Here is a 27,259-nt window from a genome sequence, read left to right on the forward strand (position 1 = left end):
AGTTCTGTGAACTGCGGACTTCACTTGAAACATCTAAAGAAAATGCACAGTCCCTGTTCATGTGTTGGACATCACTGCCAGAAAAATATGACTGTTTGAAGAAGGTTGCATTGGCGATGCTGTCAGTCTTTGGATCAACATATCTGTGTGAGCATATCTTCTCACACATGAATTCCATCCTCAACCCCTCACGAAGCAGGCTTACTGCAGACCACTCTGAGAACTGTGTTCAGCTCAAAGTCACCTCATATACACCACAGATAGATCATCTTTGCAGAGAAAGTCAGGGACAAGGATCACACTGACATGTAAGTTTAATTAGCTGATTAATTGGTTTATGTCACATACACATCGACTGTTTGTGTTATATGACTAATGTATTCCATGGCACACTGAGTACTTCATTTTCAATTAATTTTTTTTTATTGGCACAGTGTACAAAAAAGGTTGCCGACCCCTGGTGTACACTGTAAAGTTTGTCCGCGGCAATATCGCCCAACCCTACTCCCCATCCAACCTCAAGAAACAAACTGATGTAAGTTAAAAATGATTAACAAAATTAAGCCTCAGCATCTTATTTTTTATTTCTAAAAAGTAGCATTAAGATATCTAGCTAACATTTTTGGTTTTGTTTGTATCAGATACAACGTTCCACTAAATTTTGTTGGAATTAATTTAGTATTAATATATTAAAACAATTTCTTTTTGTTTTTTTTCCCCAATTGTTGTCCTAATCTTGTCATATACAAACACCCCATAGCATTACGCTTCCTCTCTACCGATGTTGATCTCCACCCTGGTTGAGGAGAGCCAAGACTATCACACGCCCCCTCCGACACATGCAGTAGACGACTGCATCTTTTCACCTGCACGTGGCGAGTTCATATATGGATCAGCTTTGTGTACGGAGAGACACACCCTGATCCATATTATTTCTCGACTCTGTGCAGGCGCCATCAATCAGCCAGCAGAGGTCATAATTAGGGGTGTAACGATACACTCTGCTCACGATTCGATTCGATTCGATTCACGATTCTGAGTTCACGATTCGATTTTCTCACGATTTTTTCTGAAGTGTAAACAGTGCAAAACAATGCACATTATCTTGTACATTTTTAAGCAAAAAAATTTTTTAAAGGTAATTACCAAGAACAGTTTTTTACTGTAACCTACTAACAGGTTTACCAAATTTAAAATTACTTATCGCCATCTTAAATTGAAAATCAAAGTAATCAAACATGCTCATTGAGCTGAGCTGAGTCTAAACAGATTTTTTGTTGTTGTTTAAACTAATTTATTACAAATTACATGTATAATGAAATACTAATGTAAAAAACATTTTATTAAATGTTTATTATTTAAATGGCTTTATTTATATACTTAACATGGAACAGAGTGCCACAACAATAAATTATAAAATACAAAAAAGACCCATCTCAATTAGACAAAAAGGTCTGATTGTGTATATTATTTGTAAATTTGCATCTACAGTGGAACAACAAAGCATCACTCAACAAAATATAAATGAAAATGTGCAAAACAAAAAGCAGCATCCAGGTGACAGTATTTGTAAGTATTTAGTGAAGATTGGCATTCAGAAAAACCAAGCAGCTCATCTTTAAGGGGTTGATCTTGTTTCTCCTTTCTGTTATGATCTGCCCTGTTTTAGAAAAGATTCTATCTGAGGGGACAGATGTTGCTACAGTACACAGTGACATGTATAAGATGTGGGTAGACTGAACACTTGGTCTCCCACCAGCTCAGTGGGTCTGAACTGTTTCCTGTCACTCATTTTCCTCACCTTTCCAGCGTGTAATGTCTGGCTATGTAAAGCGCTCTGTAAAACTTTTTTCTGTAAAACTACGCTCTGTAAATCAAGTTCTCTCTCTCTCTCTCTCTCTCTCTCTCTCTCTCTCTCTCTCTCTCTCTCTCTCTCTCTCTCTCTCCTGTTCGTGTGCTCGCTGTCCGTGTGTGTGTGTATGTAACCCCTCCCCTCCTGCTCAGTGTAAATGAATCACGTGCGGCTTTAACAGAAAAAAAGAGCCAGATTGTCCGCGACCGACCCATCACTAATAAATTACAGAACGCATGTGCAATCGCGAAGATGTCCACGATGCACATCGCTACATTTTTGCATCGCGATGCATCGTGAAAATTTCTTCATTTATTTTATTAGATTTTTTTATTTATTTATTTATTTTATTTTATTTTTTTCTCCCCTTTTAGCGCATCCAATTGTTCAATTAGCCGAACCCTGTCTATGCCGAACCCTGCCCTGACGGAGGTGATTGAAGCTAACCCGTATCCCCTCCGAAACACGAGCAGCAGCCAGATGCATCTTTGCCACCCACACATTGACGAGTTTGGCGCCACCTAGCGTTGCATGCGGAGAGACACACCCTAAGGGCACCCTCTCCCATCTCTGTGTAAGCGCCTCCAATCAGCCGGCAGAGAACGCAATCGCATTCTGACAGAGAGAGACCCACATCCGGTTCTTTGTCCCACCCCCCACATGAGCACTTTTATTGCCAATCGTTGCTCATATAGCCACTCAGCTTCGAACCGGTAAAGCAAGGCTGGATTCGATACCACGCTTCTCAGAATCCAGCCCTGGTTGCAGCGCGTTTCTTTTTACCGCTGCGCCACCTGAGCGGCCCTTTTATTAGGATTTTAACGTCATGTTTTACACTTTGGTTACATTCATGACAGGAACGGTAGTTACTCATTACACAAGGTTCATCAGTTCACACAAGATTATGTCGAACACAGTCATGGACAATTTAGTATCTCCAATTTACCTCACTTGCATGTCTTTGGACTGTGGGAGGAAACCGGGGCACCCGGAGTAAACCCACGCAGACACTGGGAGAACATGCAAACTCTACAGAAAGGACCCGGACCGCCCCACCTGGGGATCGAACCTAGGACCTTCTTGCTGTGAGGCGACAGTGCTACCCACTAAGTCACCACCCAAACATCATTAAGCCTTCTTATGTATCATGGTGGACATGGTGTTTTTCATTGAAGCTGTATTTATTTTATGTGAACTTAGACCTCTTCTTTTATTGTTTTATTTAGGATACCATTGCACAGAACAATAAAAGACTTTGGATCGAACCCAGGACCTTCTTGCTGTGAGGCGACAGTGCTACCCACTTAGCAAAATAAAATTAAAACTGGAATAAAAACACCTGCTTATCTGTATTAGTCCAACAAAGCAATTTTATCTATAAAAATACATCAAATACAATATTGTAGATGGCGTCACAGTGACTCGGTGGGTAGTACTGTCACCTTACAGCAAGAAGGGCCTAGGTTTGATTCCCAGGGGGAGCGGTCCAAAGACATGCAGTCAGGATAACTGGCGATTATTGCCCTGTGTGTGTTTGTTTGCCCTGTGATGGAGTGGCGACCTGTCCAGGGTGATTCCTACCTTTTTGCCCAGTGAATTGCACCAACCTCGACCCTGACCAGGCTAAAGCGGTGGTACAACAGACAATAAATGAATAAATAATTGCATAAACAATATTGTGGAGTAGATCAGTCAAATGTAAAGTGTGATGCCAGTAATCCTTTGTGGCTGGGAAAATGAACACACCCATTATTAGTAGGGTAGTCAACAACTCAGTCTCTGATGGGCTAGTTTTGTGCATGAATACAGATTGGTGTGGTAAGCAACGTGTCAGGGCTCTAGACTAACTTTTTGCACTGGTTGCACTGGTGTGCCTAACTTTTTTTCTTAGGTGCACCCAAATTTTCGACCGCATCGCATTCAACACACCAGTTTTACAGGTTCACTTTTTTTTTTTAATCGCTGTCCTTATAGGCAATATTGAGTTGTAAATGATTAACTAACAATCTGGTCAACATAAAGTTCTTTATTTGAAGCACAATTCTACAAGAAAGGTAACTTACTGAAAAAGTGTTGGTGCTTAAAGTGCTTCACTGAGCTGAAATTTAAGATAAATGAAATAAAAAGAAAATGTAAATTAAAAGTGCAAGTGTTTTGAGGGCTTCAAACTGCACATCTCATTTAATGAAAGAATATTACATATGGTTAATGCAGTAACGAGACGCATATTATTGACATAGGCTACATGACATGACTATTACATTTTGAGTCAGTTTGCTGCTGATATTTTTAAGGCAGATGCTATTTGCACCCTGGTGTAAGCAGCAAAGTGTACAATTTACACCCTGGTGTAAACAGCAATTTATACTATTTACACCCAGGTGTAAATATCACAAGATTACAAATAATTTCCCTTTTTTTTTTTTTTTTTTTTTTTTTTTTTTTTTTTTACCCCTTTTCTCCCCTTTTAGCGCATCCAATTGTTCAATTAGCATCATGCTTTCTCTCTGTCTATGCCGAACCCTGCCCTGACGGAGGTGATTGAAGCTAACCCGTATCCCCTCCGTAACACGACCAGCAGCCAGATGCATCTTTGCCACCCACACATTGATGAGTTTGGCGCCACCTAGCGTTGCATGCGGAGAGACACACCCTAAGGGCACCCTCTCCCATCCCTGTGCAAGCGCCTCCAATCAGCCGGCAGAGAACGTAATCGCATTCTGACAGAGAGAGACCCACATCCGGTTCTTTGTCCCACCCCCCTCATGAGCAACCGGCCAATCGTTGCTCATATAGCCACTCAGCTTCAAACCGGCAAAGCAAAGCTGGATTCGATACCAGGTATTTGAATCCAGCCCTGGTTGCAGCGCGTCTCTTTTACCGCTGCGCCACCTGAGCGGCTAATTTCACTTTTTTATATTATTTTCAGATTGTATAATATTTTCAGATTGTATTATTTACATTATACATTATCTACACCCAGGTGTAAAATAGCAATATATACTGACATGCCAAAAGTCTTGGTACAGGAACTAGTATCATGTTAGGTACCCCTTTAGCCTGGCTAAGTGCAGCAGGCATTGGTTCCACAAGTGGACGGAAATATCTGGAGGGGTGTTGACCCGTGCCATCTGGATACCCACCCACAGGTCAGTGGTATTTGTAGGTGCAGGATCTCTGGTCCCTCTATGACATATTCCCAGTACATGTGACACTGGATTAAGGAATGTTAAATGTCCCACCTGTCTGGTACCCACAATATTGCCTCACTCAAACGCCAATAATTTGCATCGCCTTGCCATGAGCACCAGTGGTCAGCCTTACTCACAAGATAATACCTCACAACTTATACAGATATGGGCATTTCCAAGCCGTCCTCAGATAACGCCACTTCATGATCAATTTACTGCTATCCCTTGACCTTTAGCATGTCCATGTATAGTGTTTATATATTGTTGGTAGACATGCGCAGTTGAGTTTGTTTGCTCTTTTTCTTTTTGGGGTATGAATAGCTGTACTGTGTGAGGAATGCTATATTGTTGGTAGACATGCGCAGTTGAGTTTGTTTGCTCTTTTTCTTTTTGGGGTACGAATAGCTGTACTGTGTGGGGAATGCTATGTGTACCCGGGTGCAAATAGACACTCCGTATTTTTAAAGTGCCTTAAAAAAAAGATGAACTGTGTGATATGACGTGGTAAAAGTGACCCGGACAGAACGAACAACGCTTAACGTGAAGTAAATCCAGTTAAACACAGATACATGTGGAGCTGTTAGACTGGATTTGATGGTTATTTCACACAGATGGATGTTTGTATCATGGAACTTTAATGATGTTTTATCTATCGAGTCGAGCGCTGAGCAAATCGGTTATTTACATCGAGAGTCACGGTGAAAGCAAAGCGCAAAACTCTTCTCACGTCAATGAACTAAAGAAAACAACAACTGAGAAACACGTCACGTCTTCTAATCACCGATATTTGTTTGATGTTTTTACATAAAAACCAACATCTGTAACAGCAGCACAAATGCTCGCACATATCCTACACACTCCGCCATGATATTACTACTCTTAACTTTCGCTGTGTAACGCCCACCGTTGATGACGCTGGTCCCGCCCTTCACTATCTCTGATTGGTTTAGACATATAGATATGATTAGATATGGGCCTAATGTGTGTCTGTTGTTGCACCGGAGACTTTCAATCACAGAGACTTTTTTCCCCCTCGAACAGCTGGTCGCACCGGTGCGACCTCAGATTCTTTTCAGTCGCGCCATTGAGAAATTAGGTCGCATGTGTCGCACTCTAGAACCCTGTGTGTGTTCAACCCTGTGTGCACATCAAATCCAGGCGCATTAAATGTGTTCCATTTTCCACTTTCTCTTACAAGGACTGCTAGATGAATCCTCTGTCATCATACAGGATATGGTTTAGTGTAGTTCTTTTTAAAGGGTAGTGGTGCAGAATTCAAATTCCTTCCCTCGACCAGGTACAGAAGTCTTTAATGGCATGATTAATGCCATTTAATCACCTGTGGTGGACTCATGTAAGGAAATGTGGGAATGAGACATGGGGGCTACCATCACAGATAAACAATGGCGCCTAATACTAAGGGGAGTTCACTCGTCCTCTATCTGTGTGAGACATGGTTTATTGCAATGTAAGGTGATTCACAATGTACGGCATAAAAATGAGAGACTAACACATATCTTCCCTGATAGGAGTGATGCGTGTTTGCGGTACAAACAATGTCCCGCGGATCATTTGCACCACTAAGTTGGTGGATTTTTGGTTTACAAATTTTCTACACTTTGAAACAGGCGCTAAACCTGGATATTGATTCTAATCCTTTAACAGCCCTTGTTGGCGTCCAGGGGCATCAATATCAGGCGCTTCACAAAAGGTTCTTGCCTTCACCACATTGTTGGCTAGACGCACTGTTCTGCTTAAATGGAAACTTAAGCTGCGTATGAAATCGCATATTAAACGGTACATACTAAATTTGAGGCAATGCGCACTGCTCAGCCAGTAAAGCAGTACGCTCTTTCATCGCCACAGTTTTAAAATCAGACAAAATTAATTCTGATGTTCTACACAAAGCTACTCATAATGTTATCCTGGGTTGCATTTAATCATAACATTTTTAATGTTTGTTTAAATAAACTACATGAAATAACTCCCAACATCTGTATTTCACACAATTGAGACTTTTTAAATACGAGACCAGACGATTATAACCCGTTGCCGAATAGGCCATACTGCCCTCACCCACCGACACCTCCTGGTTGGCGAGCAGGCACCAGTTTGTCAATTCTGTGCTAACCCCCTAACAGTTAAACATATTTTATTAGAATGCGCTACAGTTTCTACTTTCAGAGACATTTTTACAGCGTCGAGAATATAAAAGTACTGTTTGAGAGGATTCCTCCAGTTAAAATTGTTAATTTTTTAGGAAGTCTAAATTTAAAACAATTAATATGAACATGTAATATTTTACAGTTCAAATACCTGTTCTTGCCATAAATTAGCCAATACGTTGCTGATATGGCAATAAATCCAAACAAACAAACAAATAATGTTTGTCTTACTGTGCTTTTCGCCATCTTTCTTCTTTGCTGCGATTGCCTTTGCAGCTCCTGTTGAATTATGGGATAGATTATCGGATCACAAGTGTGCATTGTTTGCATACTAAAAAATGGCCGCCCATGCAGTAGGTCATCGGGATACTTTTCACGTACTGTTTAATGAATACTACGTATTCGCACACACTACCCGCTCTCGTGTACTGCTTGCGTGTACTTTTCAGTATGGAAGTATGCGATTTCGGATGCAGCCATAGTCTCCAACCAACATATGATGCATGGGTTAAAGAAGTTTTGACTTATGTTAAATTGGAAAAGTTTTTACTTGAAGGGATCTCTTGACTTCTTTTATAAAATATGGGGCCCTATTCTTGACTATATTAAGGATAAGATTAAGGGTGGGGCAACGCGTGGACGTAATTGATTACGAAAATACGTCGGTTTGAAAAAACATGCTTTGATGCATCGCAAAGATGGCCATGCCCACTGAAAACATGGATTTCTCTGGGGAAGCTGTGGCTAAAAAACTCCACATTAAGTGTGGAAGTTTTTTTTTAATGCATTTTCTCCCCATTTTCCTCCTGATTTAGCGCACTCAATTTGTCTTCCGCTGCTGAGGGATACCCGATTGGTAGAGAGCAGTCGCTGTACACACCTCTTCCAACATGTGCACACATGCCCTCCTCTTCTCGCCTCTGCATTCTGCACAGGCGTCTCTTCTGCCAGTCAGGGTCCTTACACAGCGTATGAAGATCCCACCCACACATAGTCCGGCCCCCACCCTGCAGATACGATTGCCAATTAGTATCTGCTGCAGGCACTACCAATTATGCCCGCCAGATGGTAGTGTGGATGTGTTTTTGATAAAGACCCAACAATATGCTGCTCTGTAAACTTCGCAAAAGTGAAAATGGTTCATCACAGCAGTTTGACTGCTATGCATGAAGTGCAAGCATCCCAAAGTGTTTCAATACAGCAGCAAAAAACAACCGTAAGTTCTGTTTACATTTACTTCTTTACCCTAGCATTATATATTAGGGTAATAACAAGTGTAGGTAAGGTGCTTATGTTAGTAGTACTAGTAACTATAAAGTTGATTTTCTAACTGTCTTCATCGCTCCATGTTAGTGAAGTAAATTTAGCAATTAACAAAGTAATTTCTGCACCGTTGCTGTTGCGGTAACGTAATGTAGCACCAGGCATTATGTAAGATTGTTATTCAGCCAATATATATTTTTCTCTGCTTACTTTAAAGGCGTGTTGGAGGGAGAGAAAAGCTGAAACTTACATTACAGCCTGTTGCTACAGCATGTAACTCGTTTTATTTATTTTCCTTGCACTTTATCAATGTAAAAATATATTTACCAATGATTACCTTAATTACATATTACACCAGAATGAAGTAATTCCCAGTTATAACCATTTTAAGTTTAAAGTCTAGTTTTTAAGTAGAATGTTGATTCTATATTTCAGGTAAAGAGTTGCTGTGACATACAGTGATAAATAAAGTTGTCACAGCAATTTGAATTTGAGATCTCATGTTTTTCTAATGAGACATCTGACATAGGGCTGGGCGATATGGATCAAAAATTATATCTCGATATTTTTTAGCTGAATGGCGATATACGATATATATCTCGATATTTTTTCATCCCATAAGGTAATAACAACAAGACACTTCTGAGACAAAGCTACATGTTCCAAATTTTTTACAGGCACTTTTATTAATGTTCATGCTGGGGAAGATTTACACAATAACTATTTTTCCTTAAGAAAAAAAAGAACTATTGTAAGAAAAAGTTTGTTGTTTTCTGACGTCTCACCTGTCGTGTATTGTGAATTACAAATATATTGTCTGGCCCTTTAAGAATGTTAAGTGCACTACATGGCGCAGGGAGCGAGTGTGTAGGGAAGATAACAGAAATTGACCGTTTCCGGCTGTGCTTGTGTGAGCTTGCGTGTTTTGCACTGAGCTTGTATGACATTAAAAGTAGCGTTCTCGTTAAACCCCCTCACATGTTTGGACTTTATACATTGTTTTACATCAGTCGCCACAACATTAACATTTACATTAATATTTTCTTTTACTGTATAGAACTCAGTTCTGTAATCCAGGCAGAACTAATCGTACATGTTACTGTGTAACTATTACAACATTTCATGCATTTTAATCAGCGTTCTGCTTCATGCACTTTATCATTATTTAACAGCTTTATTTGTTGTTTAATTAGTGTGATTGCAGTAAGGCAATCACACTGTTGTTATCCGAAAGTCATATTATTAGTGTGATTGCAGTAAGGCAATCACACTATTGTTATCCGAAAGTCATATTATTATTATTATTCCGCCCGTTTTTGTCCGCGTTTCTTCGTCCTCAGTTTTCGAGATATCGACCCCGTTCCAGCGGCAAATCGTCCGGCCCATACGGGAATAGATCGCTTGTATACAGGTTTTCGATCCGCCCGCCCGTTCGCCCGCCACGGCCGTTTTTCCTAAAATATTTTCCCGAAAATATTTTCCCATAGACTTCCATTCGTTTTCGAAATATTTTGAGATATCGACGCCGTTCCAACTCTAAATCGTCCGGCCCGTTATTGACGTCAATTGTTGAAGAAAGATTTTTGATCCGTCCACCCGTTCACCCGCTTTTATACTGATTTTTGTCCCATTGACTTCCATTCATTTTTTTGAATGGTTGTTGAATGGTTATTTCTATAACCTTTATTTAACCTATGAGAGCCCCATTCACTTCCATTCATTTTTTGAAAGTTTGAGATATCAACGCCGTTCCAACTGTATATTGTAAAGCCCACTGATGAAACCCCGACTTGTAAATAAATAAATGAGTCTCGGACGATCGGGATATCACCCAGTATAAACTAACATGCATGTCAGCCCGTGCATGCGCTTGTATGTTTATATTGGTTTTTGAAACGAATAACGACTCGTTTTCTTGTTTTTCAACTTTGGGATTTGAAGTGAAAAACGAATGGTACACGGAGCTCGAAGATTTTGTCTGGACTTGTTTTCGGCTTTCTCTACAGAATACATTATTCTGCTGCTCATCTGACACTTTGAATCCGAACCATCTCCAAATAATTGAGCCATTATTATTCTTTTTACTAACCAGCTCCTCTTCGATAGCTTCTGTCATGTCTTTATCCGTCTCCATGCTATCGCTGCCTGCAGGACTTACTGGTGAAGCGGTGGGGAGGGGCGAGTTGTGTTCAGTGAGGGAGAGAGGCGGGGCAGGTGAACATGTGCAGAGACAAACTGGGAGAAGAGAAAGACGAACTGTCGGATCTAATTGGAACGCAACATCTATATCGATATATGCGATATTGTCTTATCTTATATCACGTATGAAAATATATCGATATATTGTAAAATCTCGATATATCGCCCAGCCCTAATCTGACAACAAAGTAGTGATTATAATACTATCATTGTTATTCTGACATGCTTTATGTATCTCTTTTTAAGAAGTGTGGAGAACTTTTTCCACAAAAGAAACCCGTGCTTACCCAGATGGCTGCTGAGCTTTCTGACAGCATCTTTTAGTTGATTGTTAAGACAAAAAGAGTATTACCTAAACTGCACCAATTTTGACTGTAAAACAATTTTATTTTGGACTGGTGATATTCATCTTAAAAGTGACTTTACATTGTTGTTGTTAAATGTAATAGGTAAGACTTTGAATCCCAGCTCTGCCATGCAGCCTTTGTTGGGCCCTTGAGCAAGGCCCTTAACCCTCTCTGCTCCAGGGGTGCCATACAATAGCTGACCCTGCATTCTGACCCCAGCTTTTAAACAAGCTGGGATATGTGAAGAAATAATTTTGTTGTACTTTACATCTGTATATGTATATATGACAAATAAAGGCATTCTATATTTCTTTACTTGAATCTTACAAGCTTTTGCTTTAATTTTATGGGAGATTTTATGTTTAACATTACAATAAAAGTATCTTTTAACACAGGTATTTTTGCAGAATAATGCCCTAAAGTGCATATTGTGTTAAGAGAAGATTGGAGAAAATATTGGAACATTAAGATGAGTTATGTTTTTTTATTATTTTGGGTAAATTATTTTAATTGAGCGCACACATAAACCCCTTTAGAATAATCATTAAATACGTTATTAGATTAATTAAAAAAAAAATCATAGTTAGATTAATCAATAAAGAAAATAATCGTGCAACCCTAGATAACATAGACACACTGGATCCAGAGGATGAAAAATATTCTATGGATACTGAATAAGCTGCTGTACAGGAGAATTGTCAGGCAAGGTGGGGGCCCTTCACATCAGGGGGGACCTTGCCTGACAATAGTTTGGGTTAAAGGAAAGTGGATGAAGACAGGGAGGGTGGGATAAGGGGACTAGGTGAGCATGTTCTTATATTCTATGTATATGGTTTTATTTTTTTTTATTTTTTTTATTTTTTTACAAAATATTGCACCTCATCACATTTTTTGTCTTTAAAATAAATCATTCTGTTTAGAAATCCCTATGAAACTAGATTCAATTTAAAAAAACAATTTCCCTTCAAAAAGTTCACAAAAAATGATCCAACTTTTCCCAATAAAAGTTAAAGCTATTTAACAAATTACAGTTGTAAGTGTTGATTGCATTTTTAGAAAGTATCCGAAGGTCTTTTAACATGAAGCTGCTTTTTTCCCCTTGCCTGGACATGTACAACTCCTTGGTAGTTTATTTTTGTAAATAAACACATAGCAGAGCACTATAAAGAGAGTTTAGTGGCATTGTCTGAGTTGTTAGACGTTTTGATTTTCTTGGTTGGCTGAATTACGAACTCGGATGAGGTGTCCACACACTTAATGTAGCTGTAATCTTGTGACCTTTGTACCCCATTGTTTGTGATACTCCATTATTCTGTTACCATATATGGAAATGAAATCATAAGGATTGTTTATATTAAATTCTTGAAATTTGTATTAAGCCTACACATTTAGTCTTTTGTGTTTTCTATGCTTACTTTTAGTGTCATGTTTAAGCGGATTTCCCCCTTGATTGGAAGGGCTGTATCAGCCCAATGGCTTGTTGTTCCTTCGTACACTTCCTGTCATGCAAAGCACCTTGCTGCTAAGCAGGTAAGACAAAATACACAATTATTGCTGCCCTTATATACATGGTGCTAGAGAGCATAGAGGTTTATTCTTTCTTCCAAAAAGGAAAAAAAAACTTCACAATGTCATCCTTACCCATTTGTTGGAGTTGTTGATGGTGATATACTGTATTTGTTACTTGCCTGGTACATGATGGCCAAAAGTATGTGGGCAGCCCTCCTAATGACTGAATGTAGTTTTTTCTGCCACATTCATTGCTAAAATGTAGATGAAAATTATATAAGGTAGATATGCTTTTAACGTTGTGGCAACAGTCTGGGGAAAACTCCTTTGTCTTTCAGCATGATTATGTCTCTGAGCAAAAAGCAAGGTCTATAAAGGCATGGTTTGACTAGTTGAGTGCAAGGAAGCTCCAGCTGTCTGCACAGAGCCCTGATCTCAATCCAGCTAAACACTCCTGGGATAAAATAAGCTTGGATTGTGAGCCTGGCCTTCTCTTCAATGCCTGACCTCAGTGACTCTATTGACTGAATTGGCTCAAATTTCCAAGACACACTCTTGTAGAGTCTTGTAGTAAGGCTTCCCAAATGAGTGGATGATTTTAAAGCTACAAAGAAATAAGAACAATAAAAAATGCCCATGGTTTTGAAATGGGATGTCTAACAAGCTCATATATTTACTGCATAAGTGTCCTTTGTATTACGCAAGGCCATGAACCCAACAGCAAACAAGATATTATTGGTTAAATATGTGTAAACTCACTGACCAAAGAAGTACTCCTGAATGCTTGTTTGTTTATTTGGATTTCAACGTCATGTTTTACACTCTTTGGTTACATTCATGACAGAAACGGTAGTTACTCGTTACACAAGATTCATCAATTCACAAGGTTATATTGATCTCAGTCATGGACAATTTTGTATCTCCAATTCACGTACCACAAGGTAGCATACTATCTGTAATCTTGTTCAACATCAAAATCAACCAAGTAACTGAAGTAATAGACCCTGACATCATGTGCTCTCTTTATGTTGATGATCTACTGTATGTATATGCTACAAAGGGAAATACATGCCAGCTATTGGAAGGAAACTTCAACTTGCCATAAATAACATCCTGCGGTGTACTACCCAAAATGGATTCAAGATCTCCAAATCCAAAACAACATGCAACCACTTCTGTCAACTAAAATCACTTTATCCAGAACCAACATTGTACCTGGACGGAGAAGCCATCAAAACAGAGAAAGAGACAAAGTTTCTAGGGATATTCCTAGATCAAAAACTCTCCTTTAAACACCACATCCAGTACATAAAAAACAAATGCCAAAAAACACTAAACATCATAAGAGTACTAGCCAATACTAGATGGGAAACAAATTTCCACCTGCTCAAACACTTGTACAACCCAGACTGGACTATGGCAGTATCATATACGGAGCAACCAGAACCAACATACCTACAACCTATAAACACAATTCACCATCAAGGACTAAGAATGGCCCTAGGTGTGTACAGAACATCTCCCATAGAAAGCCTATACGTGGAAGCAAATGAGCCACCACTTCATCTACGACGACAAACTCTGGCACTGAAATATACTATCAAAATCTACGGGAATAGATCAAATTCAGTCCACCAAGCCATATTTAGAAATCACTTCGAAAATCAATACGAGGCTAAACCGACACAAATCCGACCACTGGGACTCCGTATTAAACCGGACTTGGAAGCCCTAGAACTCCACATGGATTCACTGAATCAGACCCATCAGCTAAAACCCCCCCTGGGACAATAAAACACCAAAAATCATACTGAATCTGGCAGAAAAACAAAAGCAAAACACCCACACAAATGAATACCACCACATGAAGAGTCACAGCAGCAATCACGTCCGCAAACTACCAACACAGCATACAATTACCAAACTACAGTTCCATATTTTCCGCAGAAGGCTATGCTCTATTATTAGCCCTAGAATATATCCAAACAAGCAACCATAAAAAATTCCTTATTTTTACAGACTCAAAATCATGCCTAAAAACCTTGGAACACCTTGACACAGATCACCCCATTATTTCCGAAATACTGAGAAAAGATAAAGAATTACAAGAACAGGAATATAATGTAGTCTACTGCTGGATCACAAGCCATATTGGAATCCCAGGAAATGAACGAGCAGATCTGATCGCCAGAACATCCACTGCAGACACGATCACCACACGACCCATTCCCCCCAGAGACGTCTTTCCAAATATCTTCTCATTCTTTAAAAACAAATGGCAGAACAGTAAACCACAAAACAAACTGTACAAAATAGAGCCAAAAGTAGGACAAACCTACACTAGAATGGACAGTCGACTAAATCAAACCATCCTCACAAGATGCCGTATCGGACACACTAAGCCAACACACAAGCATCTCCTCACTAGGGAAGATGCTCCAACCTGCCATCGATGTAAAGAGAGACTAACAATTTAACACATACTGATAGACTGCAAAACACTAACTTAGAAAGAGGTTTTTTAATGAAAACGAAACACGAAATGTGCTTAAATCTACAGCACCAGGGAAAATAAATAATTTTTTAACATATTTAAATCTAAAACATCTTTTATAATTCGTTTTAAATGACACAAAGTGAAGAAGCAACTTGAGTACCGCCGTATAAATGACCCCAGCGTGTCGGTACAGCGCTAAAACTAATCAATCAATCAATCTCCAATTCACCTCACTTGCATGTCTTTGAACTGTGGGAGGAAACCGGAGCACCCAGGAGAAACCCATGCAGACACGGGTAGAACATGCAATCTACACACAGAAAGGACCCGGACCGCTCCACCTGGGGATTGAACCCAGGACCATCTTGCTGTGAGGCAACAGTGCTAACCACTGAGCCACCATGCCGCCTACTCCTGAATGTAGAACATACACTATGTGGATAAAAGTATTGGGACACCCCTTGTAATTATTGAATTAATGTGTTCAAGCTGCAACAGTTGCTAACAAGTGTAATATATCAGTTATATGAAGGAAATTATGCTTCCAACTTTGCTGCAACAGTTAAGGGAAGGTTTTTTATCGTTTAATCACGACTGTGCTAATTTGCTCAAAGCAAGATCTATAAAGACAAGAAAAGAGGTTTGATTTAGAAAAACTCCAGTGGCCTGCACAAAGTTTTGACCTCAGCCCCACTGAACATCTTGGAATGAACTGGATAATCAGTTGAGGCTTTATTGACCAACATGAGTGCTCAGCCATACAAATGCTTTAATTCTCACAGACGTATTTTAAAGTCTTGTATGAAGCCTTCTCGGAAGAGTGACTGCTATAGCTAAAAAGATCACATAAGTCACTTTAATTTAATATATTTTTGACATGAGGTGTCCAACAGGCTTACAATCAGATGTCCAAATTCTTTTGGCCATAAAGTGTATTTTTGGCCCCTTTGTGCTGAGTATGGCCCCTTTCTGGCCCGCTAGATGGTGCCCAGCCGACTGGTGGCAACGCAGAGTTTCGTATCGACGAGATCAGAATCTCTGCGCTGGTGTGCTAGTGGAATATCCCGCTGCGCCACCTGGGCGCCTCTACTGTAAATTTAAATGCAATAAATATTTGAATGAAAAATGTCAACCAGCTAATACACAGCCCTTTTGGTTTACTTACTGCATTTAAGACAAATCATACAAACCAAGCTAGGGTTTACTTGCAACCAGGCCAGATCGATTCTCTCAGTAATTTTAGGGTGTACCTGAGTGTGGTTTTCATAAATAAGTTGTGATAGTGGCTAATTGACTATTTGTAATTGTGTTGCTTTTTCTAGAATAAAAGACATAGCGCTGGTCAGAAGTTTAACCCAAAACCGGCAAAAATTGAGAAACTGAAAAAGCAGGAAGTGGCGATCAAACAGTCTATGACAGTGTCTGAACTTGCTGAAGCTATGAACAAAGACATAGGTGGGTGCAAATGTTTATGTGCTTTTTTATTTTTGTTCCTTTCTTTTTATTGAGTTTTATTGAGCGTGTCTGGCACAAATACAGGACGAGTGGACTCCACATAATATTTGATGCCACTGTTCATCTGTTATGGTAGTTCCAATTTCTCGCTCCCATGTTTACTTACAGGAGTTCACCATAGGGGTGTGAATAGCATTGATCATGCGATGACATGATTAAGATCCTTCTGAAAGTCATTACGGGCAAAAATTATTGACTATATTATTTCATATAATACTGGCAGATTTGGACAGGGTGAAAGTGTAGATGCCGACCTGTATTGGATCTAGGACCTGATTAAGGTTGCCCCCTATAATTATGTAATGGCTGTCCATATTTGGAAAAATTGAGAAAAATTTATTAAAAAAGGAAACATTATTCCCTAGGGGGGCATATATATGAAGGCTAATATTACCGGCATTTTCTGTAAAACCTCCAAAACAATCATATATTGGCCGTACCTGCAACCACGCGCTAAGCCTTCTAAGCCAATACACATGAACAAAATGTCCAGTTAACAAGAAACAAGCAATGTTTGACAGACTGCTATAGAACCTTAATTAAACTTGTCCAAATAACTTTTTTGTAGGTAAATATGCATGCTTGGCCTATTTTATAAAAGAAACTAAAATAAGTTATTTGCAGTGACTGTAACAGAGCAAAAGAGAGAGAAAACAGATAAAGTAAAAATTAATAATTGAATGTATGAATTTGGGATTTTTTCTATAAAAAAACATAACTGTTATGTTAAGACTATTCTATGTCTTGTTGCTTCTTACCAGATGATGTATATGAGGCCCTACTGAACACAGCTGTAAATCCAAATAATCTGGAGCCAGACACAGTCTTGGATGAGAGGTTTCTAAAGGAGGCAATAAAAAGATGTGGTATGAATTACAAATGGGCAAAGGTTGAGGAGACCAATGTCACAGAAAACAAAGACATTCAGAGACAGTAAGATGTTATTGGATTCACTATTAATGCATACACACACATATTCCGCACTGCCCCACCTTAAGGTATTATGGTAATTTGTATAGAATGAAATGAAAAAACACAACAAAAAGGCATGAGACAAGAAGTAATAGTTTACAGTGAAAGAGTGTTTATTTATACATACATTAATAAATACAAGCAATTTTAATAACACATAAGTTGATGTAATGTTAAGTTGAAATGTAAAACACCTAGTTTTTTTGACAAATGTCTATGTGCATTATTATTTAACCCTCAGCCTCAGTAATTGGTAGAGCATCATTTTGCCCTGATAACCACTAATGAGTGATTTTAAGTTATAAGCTTAACTTAAAAGCTTTCAGCCCTTTGAGGTTTGATGGTCTTCATGCTGCAACTACCTTCTTTTAATTACACCAAAGGTTTTCTTTGGGATTTAATTTTTAGGGCTACAAACATCCCTGATATTCCAAGACTGATTCCTTAACCAAGCTTTGGTTGATTTGAAAGTTTGTGTGGGATTACTGTCTCACTTGGAAAGTCCAATTTCAGTTTTACAACAGAAAGCTTAACATTCCTGTTCAAAATTACTCTGAATTACTTTGAATCCATGACCTATTCTCACAGTCAAAATTGTGACTGACCCATCTCCATGCTTTCATGCTTGTATTCTTCTAGTCTTTTTATTGTGCCAGACAAACAGCTGATTCATATGGTCATAAGTTAATATTTGTTGTTAAGTTCCCGGTTGTTTAATTCTGTAACTGAACTTTAGGTTATACAGACTTCTTTTCCTACAGCAATATTATGTGGGAGTTGAATAATTGCGGCAGTATTAACAATATATCCTGCTACTTTAAAACATTACATCATTCCTTTTCTTTGGTTATTTGCTGTATTATTTTATACTTATATAATACTTAAAGATGTATTCTGTTTTTTATAGTTAGATTTAGCTTTATTTTCTTTGAACGTTAAATTTATATTGCAACTGTGTACATATACCAACCTAAGCTGATAGTGGCTTTATATTCTTTTTTGTCGACTTTGCTGTGTGTCTATCATTTTGCTGTTTCCAAAAGCATTTTCTCCTTTATCCTATGTTATTTATTCCTATAACTAAACTTTTTGTCTTGGAAAAAAAACAATCTAATTTCATTTTATAGCTTCAATATGTCGACAAAACTATTACTGTTATGTTCTATATAGTTTTTTCTCTTCTTTATTATTTTAAGCATTATGTTAATAGATTTTCTTTGTAAAGATTTATCCGTCATGTTATTTTTCACAACAGACCCCCACCATGTCCTGCTTGTTTAGTAAATAGGCCTCCAGTTGTAACCATTATGGGACATGTGGATCATGGGAAGACCACACTGCTAAACAACTTAAGAAAGAGCCAGATTGCTGTGCAAGAGGCTGGTGGCATCACTCAACACATTGGTGCTTTTTTGGGTAACAGCATTTAACAGTTGTTCAAGCCTTACAAAAATTGCATCTTATAAAAGTATGTTGTTTGTTGTGATCAAGTCGAAATACCTACCCTTGTATATTCTTCCATTCTCTTGAATCTTTATTTAACTGAGAAAACGTGAAAGAAACGTTTTCAGTGTTTTCACTTCATTGTAGTTTGTCAGTATAAACAAAAAAACAAAATTGGGACAGAGATGTGTTCAGCACTGTGTTCCATCACCGTTTCCATTTATTAGACCTTTTAATGGTTTGGGAACTGAGGACACTAATTGTTGCAGTTTTGCAAATTAAATGTTAGTCCATTCTAGCATAGTTAACAGTTCGTGGTTGACTTCATCTAATTTATTCTGCACTATATGTTTACAATAGAAGAAATATCTTGACTGCAGGCAGGTCAGTCAAGCACACATATTGTGTCTACAAAACCACACTGTTATAGTCTATAGAGAGTAAGGCCTGGCATCGTCTTGCCTTAAAGGCAGCATGTGTCTTGCTATTATTCAAATATACACTTGTGTCAATGGTACTTTTACACATATGTAAGTCCTCCATGCCATGGGCACTGATGCATGTATTTCTATTTACAAAGTACAGTACAATGTAGTTGATCAGTAAAATTACTGAAATTTTTTTCTTTTTATTTTTATCAGTTAAATAAAGAGAATTAACCAATCACAAATTCTTCTTTTTATTACCTTTTTCAAAACATCACAACTTTTTTTGGAAATGGGGTTCGTAGTTTGCTTTAATAATAAGCTTTCAGTTTGTTTACTATTCAGTTAAGCTGGTCTCTGGGGACCTGATTACATTTCTGGACACCCCTGGACATGCTGCATTTTCAGCTATGAGGGCCCGTGGAGCACTGGTTACAGACATTATAATTCTAGTTGTTGCAGCTGATGATGGAGTGATGAACCAGACTATTGAGTCTATAGAACATGCCAAGAAAGCTAAAGGTAATTAAAAAATCTAACAACTTATTTTCTGTAAATCAAATTGTTGGTTGTCCTCATGCGATTGACCTTTCAGTTTGTTATTTCTTTGTTACTAATTAAAGCACAAGAATTTGTTTAGGTACTGTCTATACCATACCTGTGCCAATGTTTTTTTTTTTATTTATTATTTTTTAGTGCCTATAATTCTAGCAGTGAATAAATGTGATAAGCCTCAAGCAGATCCCCAGAAGGTGAAACATGACCTGTTGGCCCATAATGTTGTGTGTGAAGAGTTAGGAGGAGATGTCCAGGCTATCCACATGTCTGCTTTAAAGGTGTGTGTGTGTATTTGTGTGTGTGTGTGCAGTATGTGTATCTTTGCATAAATTTTTTTCACTTTGTGTGTGGTGGTGTGAACACCCTTGCTAAATACAAAGATTGTTGTTCTACATTGTTGAACATCAGCTGTTAGTTGTTACTGTGTGTAAACATTAAAGTAGATAGAGTCTAAACAAGGAAGTTTTGCTGTAAGTAAAGTGTAAATTATGTATTTATAGGAAGAAAATTTGTTGGAACTGACTGAAGCCATAGTAGCACTTGCTGAGATGCTGGAACTAAAAGCTGACCCCACAGGTTTAGTAGAAGGAACTGTCATTGAAAGTCACACAGATAGGGGTAAAGGGTAAGTACCCACATAACAATCATATATTTTAGTTTTAAACCTGAAACTTGAATTATATGCTTACATTGTATAAACATGATTTCTGAGGTTATTGTGTATAGAACAATGCTGACGAAGTGGAAAAGTAAAGTTTTAAGTGAGGAAACATAGGTTCATTTCTGGTTTACTGGCAGAGGGCATACTAACATACGATTGTTTCCATCATTAAAATTTGAAAGACTGTAGTAAATAAAAACAAGTTCAAGCAGCGGACATTGGCAGAAAATTACTTTCAATGGACGAGGATGATTGACTCATTCCATTGTCATGAAATGCAACAAGAATGGCCAATAGCAGCTGGGGGAAGTGCATGACAAGGCTCCTAGTGGCAGGGCTAAAGTAAAAAAAAAAATTAGCAAAAAGCCCTTTATCACTGAATGGCAAAGAAGAAGATTTTTTTTCTTTTTTTTCCAAAAGGAGTGGACTATCTTGGACTATCTGATAAGTCCAACGTTTAGCTCAAAACGTGTTCTTCAATTGTTGGACAGAGACCTGGAGAGGCGCACACAGAGACCAGTGTCTCGCACCCACTGTAAAATGTGCGTAAAGATTTGTAATGATCTGCTTCAGCAAGGCTAAGGGGGGAACTTTTCACAGGTCACAGAATCAAATTAGGTAAAAGGCTAGCTCAAAAGTACTGCTTTGACAATCTGTCCCAACTCTAAGGATATTTTTTTCTAGCTGGACAATGTTTCATGTGACATAGCCTGGTCAGTTAAGGTATGGATGGAGGACCACCAGATCAAGATTTGTCATGCCATCCCAATCTCCAGACCTTAACCTCTTTGAGAACCTCTAGAATGTGGTCAAGAGAGAATGGTGGATGGTAACAAACCATTAAACAAATAGTGGCATAAAACCACCCAATATAAAAGAGAGGTGGACAGCACACTATGTTTTTATCAAAAGGTGTATCATACAACAAAATGTATAACTACTATTTAAGTGATAGGACAAAAGTTAAAAAGACATATACAAATGTACACATTGAAGATTTAGGAATGGACTGAATAAGAGTTAAGCTTTGTAGTATATCTTTATAAACAAGAAAATTCAGTGAATCTGTGTCTTGTAAAGAAGGTCTTCCACCACTTGTGTCCCAAGAGCCTGTTATCATGTCAGTTTAGTTATGAATAACCTATTTTTTTTTTTTTTTGTTGCATTTTCTCCCCATTTTTTCCCCATTTTCCTCCGGATTTAGAACATCAATTTGTCTTCCACTGCTGAGGGATACCCAATTGCATCCGAGGAAAGCACGTCGCTGTACATGCCTCTTCCGACACGTGCACACATGCCCTCCTCTTCTCGCCCCTGCATTCTGCACAGACGTCTCTTCCGCCAATCAGGGTCCTTACACAGCGTATTAAGATCCTACCCCACACATAGTCTGGCCCCCACCCTGCAGATACACTGGCCAATTAGTATCTGCTGAAGGCACTGCCAATTGTGCCCGCCAGATGGCGCTCAGCCGACCGGTGGCAACCCCGAGTTTCGAACCGAGGAGTTCAGAATCTCGGGGTTGGTATGCTAGCGGAATATCCCGATGCGCCACCTGGGCACCATGAACAACCTATTGACAAAGTTCAGGCTCCCTGGAACATTCCTCTTTTAAACAATCATACACTGCTCAAAAATTAGGGGAACACTTAATCATCAAACTATAACATCAAGCTTATTAAACTTTAGGGATATTTATCGGGCCAGTTAGAAAGCATCATTAAAGTTTACTTCGGGGCAAATGACAATGACAACAGGTGTACTGAAGAGACATCAGCATGACAATCCCCAAAAAGGCCACAGACAATTAATCTTTCTTTATCTTTCCTAACTAATTCTTCTCTAGTTTTGCCTTTTGCTAGTGTCCTCGTCACTACTGGTAGCAGGAGGCAGTATCTGCAGCCTATTCAGGTTGCACAGTTACTTGGGTCATTTCCCAGCAAATGTGGGAGTGTGGGAGCACCTGGTGTTTTTTATTAACAGGATATAATACAAATGTAGTATATTTGTTTTTGATCTTTCTAGACAGGTCAGTTTTGATAGTGTATGTTTTTATTCTTTTTAAACTTCAGTTTCATTTTTGTTGAGAGTAGTACTGCATGTTTTTTTTTCTTTTTTTTTTTTTCTTCCTTTTTTAAGAAAGGTACTTGAAAGGCTGTAAAATGTTGCATAGTGCCTACAGTCAACCTGCCAAGGTTACCACGAATGCATTTACCACAAATACATACTTGTGTAAATGTAAATGTGTTTATTTGTTGAACATGCTCATTGTTTTACACCAGTCATTAACAGTCCAATTAAAGGCAGTGGAATCTGTTGTGTTGCAGACCTGTAACCACAGCAATAATAAAACGGGGCACGCTTAAAAAAGGATGTATGCTGGTGGCAGGTAAAGCATGGGGAAAAGTACGCTTGCTTTTTGATGAGAACAGCCAAACAGTATCAGAGGCAAAGCCTGGAATTCCTGTGGAAATTGTTGGATGGAAGCAACTACCGTCTGCTGGGGAGGAAATTCTGGAAGTGGAGTCAGAGGTTACATATAGATTCTTTACATTTCTTGTACATTTACATTGTGTCATTGGGCTATATTTACTACGACTTTACTCAAGATTGCAGAATCCCATTTCCCCAAAAGTTAAGACAATAGGAAAAATGCAAGAAACAGCAGAAAGCAGTGATTTGTCTTTTACAGGCATTTAACCAAAAACAGCACAAAGAACATATATTTTTGTAGATTTTTGTAAGAACCCTACAAACACATTTTGTTTTGTAGTTCCAAATGCAGATTGTAGCTTAAAATAAATAAATTAATTAATTGCAACAAGGGTCTGAATACCTGAATCCACTGTACACACAAAATGTAGTTCTATAAGATAAAACATCAAACTATTAAAAAGTGTTCATTTATTAATTTAATTTAATACAGGTAAAAAAGTATAAATGCTGGGTTTTTTTTACATTTTCACATAACATATTTTGTAATTGTGTTTGTGAAAGATCTACAAATAGTGACAAAAATATTTAGTCAGTGAATTTGATGAAAGTAAAATTTTAGGACTAAGCTCACTAAAGTCTTTGTGTTCTCAGCAACGGGCTAGAGAGGTGGTGGAGTGGCGGGCATGTATGGATGAGCAAAACAAGCTAAAGGAGGATCAGCAAGCTATTGAGGCCAAGCAGAAGCAGCACCAAGAGAGCTATCAAAAAGAAAGGGAAAGCCTGGCTCATCTCAACTGGAAGCAGAGAAAAGCTGCTTTATACCAAGCTAACAAGCACCACATGGCCCTCAGATCCAGTGAGAGAACTGAGACTGAGAAACCCAGTTTACATCTCATTGTTAAAGGTAAATCTCTTCTGGTATTGTGTAGAAATAGTTTAGAATTTCTTTTTTGTTTAACTTCTAAATGTACCTGTACAATCCTAGGTGATGTTGATGGTTCAGTGGAGGCCATTATAAACATTCTTGGAAGTTATGATGCAGATGATCAGTGCTCTTTAAATATGCTACATTTTGGTGTTGGAGACATCTCAGAGAATGACATTAACTTGGCTGAGACATTCGCAGGTGCCTTCTCAGTACTACTATCTATTGCAATTTTGGTAATAAGGGTGCAACTTTACACACCTTTATATGTTTGATACAACTTTAAGTTTGATGTCAATTTGATTTTCTGAGCCAGGCAAGTATAATATATTTTTAAACAGTAGTACATCTTTATTGCTAAAACAAATTTCATTTTTATCTTCAATTTTGGTATGAGAATAGTAGTGAAGTGTCCAAACCCAGAGTCCTCTTCTACTTAAAATCAGTTGATTGCAGTTTTGGAGGGATGCTTCTACCGCAATTATTTAACTGCAAAATTATGCTAAATTAACATGTTAGTTAACATGGCAAGTTATTGTTGCATTGGATCTTCAGTATCTATTTTAGGATGTCTATTAAATCACCATCTAATAAAACATTCCAAACAACTACAACCCTGTAAATGTACTAAGAATCTTAAATTCAAAATCAGATACTGTAGGTGTGTGTCCATGTTTAGAATAATTCCATGCAAACTATTTGGCAACATAGATATTTTAAAAGCATACAAAAATTTTTACAACTGCAATAGATTTTATTAAATCATTAATGTAAAAACTATTTAAACTTAAACCACAAAGGGCGAACCAAGAATTATTCTGTTGTTGCTTTTGTTATTGTTTGCAGTTAGGGTTGTATTTGCTCTCAGTGTCTAGTGGAAAATGGTGTCATAGCCATCTTCTACTTTTACATGTACCCCTGTGCAATTGGAAATGGATACTAGCACATTAGGTATGGCAGAGATGCTGATTGTATTGTACTGTAGATCATGTCTTCCCCTTTTTTCTGTATTTTTGCTTTAGGCACAATATATGGGTTCAATGTTGCAGCTAATAAGTCCATTCAGGATATGGCTGAAAAAAAAGGTATTACTCTAAAAAGTCACAGCGTCATCTATCATTTGATAGATGACCTGAAAGAGGAACTTAGCAATAAACTGCCACCAACCACTGAGGAAATTATTCTAGGTAAGCTTTTGTTACCTCTTATATAATGTTTTTAAACTTTGCAAAAACAATTTATTAAGATTTACTGACCATCTAGTGTTGTTAATGCAAAGAAGTCGTCAGGAATAATCTTTTATGCTGTCATGGTTTATGTAAATTAAAGATAGATGGCTTTAAAAATGTAGACCACTTCTTCAAAGGACATGGTACAGGGACCATATTTTCATGTATCTTATTCATATACATTTTGAGGCTTGTAGTGTAAGCATGTGAGCAAAGATGCAAATTCTTAAATCTTCTTAAATCTTTAGTTATGACTGTTAAGACATTTGAAAATAAAGGTAAAGTGAGGGTTTAGTGAGGGTGTGTTAATGCATTTTTTTATTTTTTAATAGTTTATTGACCTAAGTTTTGTTTTCCTTGCACCAGTCAAACCTCTGATTCATATGACCAAAGAGATCCGTTTTTAATCAAAGGTTTTAATTGGTCACACTATAAAACTGTCCCCCAGAACTCTGCAGACCTATTCAAAATCCATCTAGCATACCCAGATGACGTTGTGCTTTTTGGTCAAAAGTGGCTTGCATTGTGGAGTCTGGCCATTAATTTCTTGGTCGTTACTTGATCATCTAATACTGTAGTTGCCACTGACACATTTGTCCCAGCCTTTATCAGGTCATACTGTAAGTCTTTTGCAGTAACATGGTGGCCTTTCTTTGTCCTAATAAGATTGCTCAGTGGACAAAGTTTTGGGCTTTTCCTTTCTGTGTGGAGTTTGCATGTTCTTTCTGTGTCTGCGTGGGTTTCCTCCGGGAGCTCCGGTTTCCTCCCACAGTCCAAAGACATGCAAGTGAGGTGAAATTGGAGACTTGAACTGATGAATCTGGTGTAACGAGTAATTACCTGTCCTGTCATAAATGTAAGCAAAGTGTGTAAAACAGGGGTCACCAACACGGTGCCTGCGGGCACCTGGTCACCCGCAGGGACCGCGTGAGTCGCCCGCAGGGCATGTTCTTAAATAGTACTATATAGGTGTGTAACGATACACTCTGCTCACGATTCGATTCGATTCACGATACTGAGCTCACGATTCGATTTTCTCACGTTTTTTTTTTGAAGTGTTAACAGTGCAAAACAATGCACATTTTCTTGTACATTTTTTAAACAAAAAAAAAACTTCAGTCCCTTGCAATTAAAGGTAATTACCAAGAATAGAGTACTTTACTGTAACCTAACAGGTTTACCAAATGTAAGTTACTTATTGCCATCTTAAATTGAAAATCAAAGTAATCAAACAAGCTCATTGAGCTGAGCTGAGTCTTTAAACAAATTTTCTTTGTTGCTTGAACTAATGTATTAACAAATTACATGTAAAATGAATTACTAATGTAAAAAAAAAACATTGTACCAAATGTTTATTATTTAAATGGCTTTATTTATATACTCAACATGGAACAGAGTGCTACAACAATAAATTATAAAATACAAAAACAAAGACCCATCTCAATTAGACCAAAAGGTCTGATTGTGTATATTACTTGTAAATTTGCATCTAGAGTGAAAGAGCACATCAACAAAGCATCACTCAACAAAATATAAATGAAAATGTGCAAAAGAAAAAGCAGCATCCAGGTGACAGTATTTGTAAGTATTTAGTGAAGATTGGCATTCAGAAAAACCGAGCTCATCTTTGAGGGGTTGATTGTTTCTCCTTTCTGTTATGATCTGCCCTGTTTTGGAAAAGATTCTCTCTGAGGGGACAGATGTTGCTACAATACACAGTGACATGTATAAGATGTGGGTCTCAGTGGGTCTGAACTTCTCTGTTAAAGTGGTTCCTCGTGTCCAAACTTTACTGTTTCCTGTCACTCATTTTCCTCACCTTTCCAGCGTGTAATGTCTGGCTACGTAAAGCGCAATGTAAAACTTCATCAAGTGCTCTCTCTCTCTTTCTCTCTCTCTCACTCCCTCCTGTTCATGTGCTCGCTGTCCGTGTGTGTGTGTGTGTGTGTGTGTGCATGTATGTAACCCCGCCCCTCCTGCTCAGTGTAAACTCACAAACGTCACCACGCATCTTGACCAATCACGTGCGGCTTTAACGGAAAAAAAAAAAAACCGAATCGGCTCCGGATCCT

General features: G+C 38.2%; 1 protein-coding gene across 1 annotated transcript in view; it reads left to right on the top strand.

Moving 5' to 3' along the window:
• The window catches only part of mtif2 (mitochondrial translational initiation factor 2), a 56,468-nt gene that overhangs the window by 10,396 nt on the left and 18,813 nt on the right, over positions 1–27,259 (top strand). The window contains exons 2-12 of the mRNA XM_062996774.1: positions 12,439–12,547; positions 16,346–16,478; positions 17,300–17,471; positions 18,766–18,926; positions 19,724–19,900; positions 20,075–20,214; positions 20,437–20,561; positions 22,925–23,129; positions 23,685–23,937; positions 24,019–24,159; positions 24,981–25,145. Of these exons, the coding sequence (XP_062852844.1) occupies positions 12,443–12,547; positions 16,346–16,478; positions 17,300–17,471; positions 18,766–18,926; positions 19,724–19,900; positions 20,075–20,214; positions 20,437–20,561; positions 22,925–23,129; positions 23,685–23,937; positions 24,019–24,159; positions 24,981–25,145 (1,777 nt within the window). The 5' untranslated portion in view covers positions 12,439–12,442. The remainder of the gene's footprint in view (positions 1–12,438; positions 12,548–16,345; positions 16,479–17,299; positions 17,472–18,765; positions 18,927–19,723; positions 19,901–20,074; positions 20,215–20,436; positions 20,562–22,924; positions 23,130–23,684; positions 23,938–24,018; positions 24,160–24,980; positions 25,146–27,259) is intronic.

The sequence above is a fragment of the Trichomycterus rosablanca genome, chromosome 6 (genome assembly GCF_030014385.1).
Source record: "Trichomycterus rosablanca isolate fTriRos1 chromosome 6, fTriRos1.hap1, whole genome shotgun sequence".
NCBI classification, from domain to species: domain Eukaryota; kingdom Metazoa; phylum Chordata; class Actinopteri; order Siluriformes; family Trichomycteridae; genus Trichomycterus; species Trichomycterus rosablanca.